The following is an 8,593-nucleotide window of genomic DNA, read 5'->3' on the forward strand; positions in this document are numbered from 1 at the left end:
GAGAGTCCAAACAGCTGATAAAAAACATCACAATAATCCACAGCACTCCAGTCCATCAGTGAACATCTGGAGAAGACAAAAGCTGAGACAAATCCAGCATTAAGACGATTTTAACTCAAATACATTGAGTCCATAATCCATTATAAATTTGGGTGGAGACCACAGGAGATGTACTTTCTCACTGGAGGGAGCGCTATTATGAATTATAGACTCGTATTTCAGTTAAAAACATCTTAATGCTGGATTAGTTTCAGCTTTGGTCTTCAGATGTTAACTGATGGACTGGAGTGCTGTGGATTATTGTGATGTTTTTATCAGCTGTTTGGACTCTCATTCTGACGGCACCCATTCACCTCAGAGCATCCATTGCTGAGACACTGATGCAGTGCTACATTTCTCCAGATCTGATGAAGAAACAAACTCATCCTGATCTCGGATGGTGAGCACATTTCAGCAGATTGTCATTTCGGGTGAACTATTCCTTTAAATGTACATTTTTTGTTTGCAAATATTCTTTCAGGAGCTGTTCAGATGCTCTCCACGACTGTCATCGGCTGTGTTAAGACGTTCGTGCCTTGTCCCCTGCATCATCATAAATCCCGCACCGAATACCCCCCTAACTTCCTCATGATCATGCTGTTTGTGGGACTGATGAGGTGTGTTTGTGCGCACAATCCTTCATTTGTTATTCGTGTGTAATATAGTTTGATACGAGATGCACACAACTTTATTGATGCAGTTTAGTGGGATAGAAGTGATGTGATGTTGCATGTTTGCTTTAATAGCATGACAATGTTTAATTGTATTAAACACGTGTAGGGAACATTTCACCTCAAAAGCAACAGAAAGAGATTGGTTTTATTCTGTGAGGAAAAAGAGGCCTGTTGTTAGGACATCAATGTGTTATTTGTATTGCAACATTATTTCCATTCCTCTCTTTCTGCAAAAATACAAAAGTCTTAGTCTCCTTTACGGTAATACAGTAATGGAAATCACGCTTTTAGGACTCAATACTTTTTTACTAGCATAATCAGCATATATGTGAGCCTGCAGCACAAAAGCAGTGTTAAGTCGCTGGGGGATATTTGTAGCAATAGCCAAAAATACACTGTATGGGTCAAAATTATAGATTTTTCTTTTATGCCAAAAATCATTAGGATATTAAGTAAAGATCATGTTCCATGAAGATATTTAGTAAATGTCCTACCGTAAATATTTAAAAACTTAATTTTTGATTAGTAATATGTATTGCTAAGAACTTAATTTGGACAACTTTAAAGATGATTTTCTCAATATTTAGACTTTTTTGCACCCTCAGATTCCAGATTTTCAAATAGTTGTATCTCAGCCAAATATTGTCCTATCATAACAAACCATACATCAATGGAAAGCTTATTTATGTATAAATCTCAATTTAGAAAAATTGACATGGAGACTGGTTTTGTGCTCCAGGGTCACGTATCATATTGAGGGTGAATGTGCTTCTTGTTTCTGGAGTGAAATGTGAGATTCACACAAGAGTGGTGAAGTTAGGGAAAAACACCTGATTGTTCTTCAGACCTGCTGTCACTTGATAAAGAAGACTCTGGAACGTGTTATACTGGCACGGCGATGTTATTTGTCTTCTGTGTGTGCTGTCAGGTTCACGACGGTGGTGCTGGGTTTGGTTAGTCTGAAGAACGTGGCCGTGTCGTTTGCTGAGACGGTGAAGAGCTCGGCGCCCATCTTCACTGTTATAATGTCCCGCCTCATACTGGGAGAATACACAGGTGCCGCGCTCCTCACACCACACCGCACCGCAGTGCTCACAGCACATGCATCCGAATGAAAACATTACCACTGCAAGAGTGACCTGAGTCATATACTTCCAGTCAAAAGTTTAACCCCTTAGCGTTCCTGTAAACTTTTATTTATTTATTTTTTTTTTTTCAGGATTCACAGATGAATAGAAAGTTGAAAAGAACAGCATTTATTTGAAATAGAAATCTTTTGTAATATTATCTTTACTGTTGCTTTTGTGACGGCTTCCACAAAAATATTGTGCAGCACAACTGTTTCAAACATTGATAATAATCAGAAATGTTTCTTGAGCAGCAGATCAGTATATTATACTGATTTCTGAAGATCATGTGACACTGAAGACTGGAGGAATGATGCTGAAAATACAGCTGCGCATCACAGAAATACATTACAGTTTAACAGAGATTCACATAGAACACAGCTGTATTCAATATTTCAAAAAACTCTTTAAAAAAAAAAAAAATGGTAGGCTTTGCAAACCTTCTAGAGAGCAGAATATCATAGACACTTGTTAGGGTTGTGTTCTTTTGACTCCTGCCAGTAAATAACCGCCTAGCAACCAGGGCTGTGCGATATGGCCAAACAATGTCGTCTCAATATTTGTTAAGCTTTCTCAAAAATCACATCCGGATCCTGCCTAATGTTGGGGTTTTAAAACAAATAAAGTGAAGGTTGTGCTATATATTATGTGCAAAAAAGGGTTAAAATCACATTGTAGCATTGTAACATTACAATCTAAAAAACAGTTAAAGTTAAATTCACTAAACTAAAAATGAAAATAAATAAAAACAAAAGCACACTGTTTTGATTACAGTCACTTTATAATTAGTGCGGTCAGAAAAATACACAAACCTGTAGGTTTAAACTTCAACGTATGGCACATTCATTGTCCAACAACAAATATTTTAGCTGAATGTATATATTAGTCAGAATTAAACTTTCCCGTAAGAGCGGCGTGGGCATTTGTAAATTTAATGTGCGAGGCTTCCGGTGTCATTCGCTTCCAGCTCTTTTTAGCTGTACAAAACCGCTCGCCTTGCTGCTTGATATTTCAAACTTTTTTGTTTTTCTTCGTGTATTATCTTAATTATGAACACACTGGTTTGTAGCGCAGACAGTTTTACCGTTTACTGCACTTTGAACAACTTCTCGTTATTTCCTACAGCGGCTAATAAACCAGAAGTCTCGCACTCACAGAATGCGGCTTACTTCCGCGATTGAAAAATAAGGTGGATACGTGTTAACTGTATCTCACGAGTGACTTTAAAGCCCTTAATGTAAGCATGTCTCATGGTTAGGACAAACTGGATTACGCACTCTCCCCGCAGCAGCTCAGTCTGTGTCCTCCGCTGTTGTTCAGAACGATATAGTGGTGTAGTATTAAGTGTGTGTGTGTTGCAGGGTTCTGGGTGAATCTGTCTCTGGTTCCTGTGATGGCGGGTCTGGCTCTCTGCACTGCCACCGAGGTCAGCTTCAACATGCTGGGCTTCTCCGCCGCTCTCTCCACCAACATCATGGACTGGTGCTGCTCTCATACACCTCCATCACACACACACTTCACCCTGAGCTCCAGTCTAATGCACAGTTTTTCTGTCTTAGTTTACAGAATGTGTTTTCCAAGAAACTGTTGAGTGGGGACAAGTACAAGTTAAGGTGAGAGCCGCTGATCTGTGCACACATGCAGCATTCGGACTTCTACACTGCAGGGTCATTGAGACACAAGGGTGATAATCACACTGGAAACATAATGCCAGTATTCTTCATTTTTAACTCTGGCCTCCAGGAACTCCAGATACTCCCAAGTGAACATAAGCGAGTGTTTTTGTTTTGTAAGGAGTTATAAAGCAGGCATGACTGTCACGGTGTCTGTGTTTTTTCCTCCTGTCTAGTCCTCCAGAGCTTCAGTTTTACACCAGCGCTGCTGCTGTTATCATGCTCATACCTGCCTGGATCTTCCTGATGGTCAGTCTGTGAAAAAACACACTCACCAACCTCAGTTAATGCTTAAATATATTAAGAACAACCATTAAAGGGATAGTTCACCCAAAAATGAAAATTAGCCCATGATTTACTCACCCTCAAGGCATCCTAGGTGTATATGACTTTCTTCTTTCAGACGAATCCAATCGGAGTTATATAAAAAAATGTCATGGCTCTTCCAAGCTTTATAATGACAGTGGATGGGTGTTATTTTTCAATAGTCCGAAAGAAGTCCAATAAAGCGCATCTATCCATCATAAAATGTGTCCCACACAGCTCCGGGGGTGAATAAAGGCCTCCTGAAGCGAATCAATGGGTTTGTGTAAGAAAAATACCCATATTCAACCCTCTACGCACACCTTGGCAATAGAATCGCCATTGGCTAGTTCATTTTGTTTACTTGCCAGACTGATATAAAATTCATCTGTGCAAGTCGATGCACAAAAAAAAAATTGTTTGCCTGTTGATTTGAATCCAAATCTGAAAATGCACCTCGCCTCTGAAATGACGGACCTTCTCTGATGACGTCAGTTTGACGGCTTGGGCTTGAGCATAACATCCTTAGACGCGCCCCTCCAACTGTCAGTGGTGTTCTGAATGAAACTCCTACTTTACTACATCCAATCAGTTCGCAGTAGGAAAAAACAAGCCACGCCCTCTGTTTTTCTCATTCAATATTCCGTTTCTCTCAGTAGTACGTCACAATACGGAAATAAAGTCGGTCGCAACTTCCGGTTCACGCGGACTTTAAGATATTGTTGGTCATTTAGGGTCAGAGAAAAACTAACAATAATACTGATAAGATAATAATAATACGAATTCTACTACTAAGTTATAAAACACACTAAGGATTAATGAGCTGTTGGGTTCATGAATATCAATCACGTTGTAACAGGAAAATACAACAAAGAATATCGTTTATTTGTAGCGTGTCAGTTCTGCATGGTATGTGAGACTCTCGCACTCTTTCTCTTGGCGTGTGTGAGAGAAACAGCGCTATCAGCAGAGCAACTAGAGTTTACGGTGCATCAAATACAGGTGCACTCCATTGAGATGAGCTGAAAAACAGCACAGATCTCTTGACGGAGAGCGAAACTCTGAAGTGCTCCGAGTGAAAATATATCTGTGCTAAACTTACCCTCCAACTCACACACTGGCCAGTAAAATCTGAGAATTTATTAGCCAATGGCTAACGATAGACGTCATTTAGTCGCCCAGAGTAAGATTTAGTCGCATATGCCAGTGGTTCCAGCAGATTCCAGCACTTTTTATGATGGATAGGTGCACTTTATTTTGCTTGAAATTCTCGACACCCATTCACTCCCATTATAAAGCTTGGAAGAGCCAGGACATTTTTGAACATAACTCCGATTGTATTCGTCTGAAAGAAGAAAGTCATAAACACCTAGGATGGCTGTGTGATGGAGTGAATCATGGGCTAATTTTCATTTTTGGGTGAACTGTCCCTTTAAGCAGTTTAAAGTAACCTTGTGCTGTTGATATCAGTTGAATGCAGTCGTAGCTCTGTATGAAGCTGATGTCGTCTCTGTCCCGCAGGACCTGCCGCTGATGGGGAAGGGTGATCGCTCCTTCAGACTGTCTCAGGACATCGTGCTGCTGCTGCTGTTTGACGGCGTGCTCTTCCACTTACAGAGCGTCACGGCGTACGCTCTCATGGGCCGCATCTCCCCCGTCACCTTCAGGTGCGAGCTTCGTCCTGTGCTGCGTTACCCAATCAGAGCTGCCAAAACATGCTGCCTTTTTAGTGCTGAAATATGACCGAATATCAGGGTTTCTGAGGGTCTTAAAAAGTCCTAACTCACCCATGCACAAATCAGGGGCTTTAAAAGTCTTAAATGGCATTAAATGTTGATTAATATCTACCTCCTGTATTTTTGTCGTTTTCCAGTACAAATATCTAAACATCTTTAAATCGAGATACGTTTACTTGAGATGCACAATGAAGGTACGAAGTCTTGCTTTCTAAGAAATGGAACAAAATTAAGTGAGTTTGTTTAAAATAAGAACAAATATCTGTCCAAGGAGTGTGAAATCTTGTACCACTTTAGATTAGGGAACACCGTTCACTATTAACTAGTTGCCTATTAGCGTGCATATTACTAGCATACTGGCTTTTATTAGTACTTATAAAGCACATATTAATGCCTTATTCTGCATGAGCATATTTTAAATCCATACCTGAACTGAACAACTAACTTACTAACTATATTAATAAGCAGTTTGAGGCAAAACTTTGTTAATAGTGAATGTGATACCTTTGAATTCAGTTGATTTTTCTGAGCCCATTGTTCTAGTTTTAATCACAAACTCACTTTATTTTGATCAGTTCCTCCTAAAACAAGACTTCTTATCTGATGTTATGGGTTGAGACTCTTTAGGAAGTTGCACTGGAACACAAGACAGAATTCCTGAGAAAGAGCATCACTTCTCTGCAGTGTGACCAGAAGTACAGTAAAGGAGATTTCTGTGTTCTAGTGGTTTGGAGCAGAGATGTTCGAGCCGTAAGCCATGTTTTGTAAAGTACTAAGAAGCAGTGTTGGGGGTAATGCATTACAAGTAATGCGAGTTACGTAATCCGATTACTTTTTTCAAGTAACTAGTAAAGTAACACATTACTTTTTAATTTACAAGAGAATATCTGAGTTACTTTTCCAAAAAAGTAATGCCAGTTACTTTGTTTTTCCCATGTATTGACTGACAGCTCTCCTGTCCCCATGTTGGGAGAAATCGGAAATGCAGAGGAGTTGTGTGCGCTGAACATAATGTTGTTCTAGACTAAATGTGAATGTGCATTAATTCATCCCACTCACAAAAAACAGATTTAGTATTCATCAAAATGAATTAAAACAGTGAAATGCAAACTCAGAATATGACGTAAACCTGCAATAATTAAACATGTTAAATTACACAAACATTTTATTAACCAATGTCTTTGATCCAGTTCAACCATACTAATAAGCAAAAATGACTTTAGAGAAACTAACAATTGTGCTTCATTGTTTTTTTTTAATTGCTGAAGAGTGTTGAACCGTCTTCTCCTGCGCTCTACTGTACAGACGTGAATTTACTTTTCCTTCAGCCTGAGGTTTATTCATTACACTTTATGGTGTGAAGGGGCTTTTACATTTGCTATAAATAGAACTTCTTATATTAAAAACAATCAAGCCCTGCTCATATTTAAAAAGTAACGCAAAAGTAACGTAACGCATCCATAAAAGTAACTAAGTACCATAATTAGTTACTTTTTGAGGGAGTATCACAACATTGCATTACTTTTAAAAGTCCCCAACACTGCTAAGAAGTGATGGAGATCGGTTGGAAGGGGTGTTTTCAGCTCGTTCTCAGCTCCTTACCTTTTCTTTGATGGGTCATAAATCCTGCAGAAAGCCTGAATGCGAGTGCGTAGTGCTGTGCTGATGGTGTTTGTGTCCTCCGGCAGTGTGGCGAGCACAGTGAAGCACGCTCTGTCCATCTGGCTCAGCATCATCGTGTTCAGTAACCCCATCACACTGGTGTCCGCCGTCGGGACCCTCATGGTGTTCCTGGGAGTCCTGCTCTACAACAAGGCCAAGCAGATGCAGAGAGACACTCTGGTCCAGCACGCTCTGGAGCAGTCCGCAGAGTCCCAGCAGAAGCCCATGCTCCAAGACGGAGACGGCACACCTGCCAAATAACCTGCGCTCCTCTAAAGTGAGCGAAAGCTAGAGATGGATGTGCTCTGGGTGGAAAGGACAGCTTTCTGCTGACAGCTCGTTGGTTTGGGAGTCAGGACTCACAGGGAATCTTGCCTTATGTAGCTTATGGGACCCTATCATTCTGAAACCTTTGTGCGTTTAGTGAAAACTGAAAGAGACTCTTAAGAAATATTTAGGCAGGTAAAGCCCAAACAGTTATCACAATATTCTGTGCTATTTGAGGGCTACATGTAGACAACAGAAATATAGTTTGAGTGAGTCTCACCAGCAAACATCCAGCTCATATTTTACCCCAAAATAATAATAAAAAAATAAATTGTGTTTTGCAACAAGGCATTGTTTTTAGGACCATATTATTTGCGTTATTGATTCATTGAAAACAAGTGGTTTTTTAAAACTAAACCGAAACTAGGCTTTATGCGAGAGAACATTGAGGTGAACGATGACATTTCGGAAGCAAGTGTATTTTGCGACGGCGCTGTTCCTGATGAAGCTGGTTTCTGGATGAAATGGCTCCTGTGAAAGAGAGCGTGTGTTTCCTGTGTATGATTTATTGTGCTCACGTCGTGTATCGCTGCAGAAACAGACAGCTTTGTTTCACACTTTTTGTTTTATTACTCCGCATCCTCTCAATTAAGTTGGATCTGGAACGGAGGAGATGATTTTGTCAAGTACTTTTACTCGATTATGTCCCGATCATCACATGACTTGAAGTTTGCCTGTGTATTTGTCTCTTCACTAGATCTCTTGAAAGGGTTTCTATGTGCTCTCTCTTACTTCTCTCTCTGTGAATGTGGGTTAAATGATACGACAGAAACAGATTTGTCAAATACTTGATGAAACTGCTGACAATGTCTTTGCAGGGTAATGTTTAGAAAGAATCTCCTTATCTACTATGGTGGGCTGTGTTTGAGATATATTAAATGATGTATGTCTGTACAATAACCACTGGGAATTGTCTGTATAATTTGGACTTTATTTGTGCATTGGAAACATTTTGATTTATATGAATTTTGCATTTCTTTATTAAATGTGTACAGTGCAAGATGTGTGCGTGTGTGTGTGTTGGCTGTGTGTGTGTGTGTGTGTGTGTGTGT

At 39.8% G+C, this 8,593-nt stretch overlaps 1 protein-coding gene across 2 annotated transcripts in view; it reads left to right on the plus strand.

The window, feature by feature from the left end:
• Window positions 1-7,899, plus strand: part of LOC107565407 (solute carrier family 35 member E2) — a 10,564-nt gene extending 2,665 nt beyond the window's left edge. For both annotated transcript variants that reach the window (XM_016250640.1, XM_016250639.1), the window contains exons 3-9: window positions 521-656; window positions 1,642-1,769; window positions 3,202-3,322; window positions 3,400-3,453; window positions 3,690-3,762; window positions 5,338-5,483; window positions 7,241-7,899. In XM_016250640.1, the coding sequence (XP_016106126.1) occupies window positions 521-656; window positions 1,642-1,769; window positions 3,202-3,322; window positions 3,400-3,453; window positions 3,690-3,762; window positions 5,338-5,483; window positions 7,241-7,475 (893 nt within the window). In that variant the 3' untranslated portion in view covers window positions 7,476-7,899. The remainder of the gene's footprint in view (window positions 1-520; window positions 657-1,641; window positions 1,770-3,201; window positions 3,323-3,399; window positions 3,454-3,689; window positions 3,763-5,337; window positions 5,484-7,240) is intronic.
• The last annotated feature ends 694 nt before the right edge of the window (window positions 7,900-8,593 follow it).

The sequence above is a fragment of the Sinocyclocheilus grahami genome, unplaced genomic scaffold, assembly GCF_001515645.1.
Source record: "Sinocyclocheilus grahami isolate Dianchi unplaced genomic scaffold, SAMN03320097.WGS_v1.1 scaffold1000.1, whole genome shotgun sequence".
In the NCBI taxonomy this organism is placed as follows: Eukaryota; Metazoa; Chordata; class Actinopteri; order Cypriniformes; family Cyprinidae; genus Sinocyclocheilus; species Sinocyclocheilus grahami.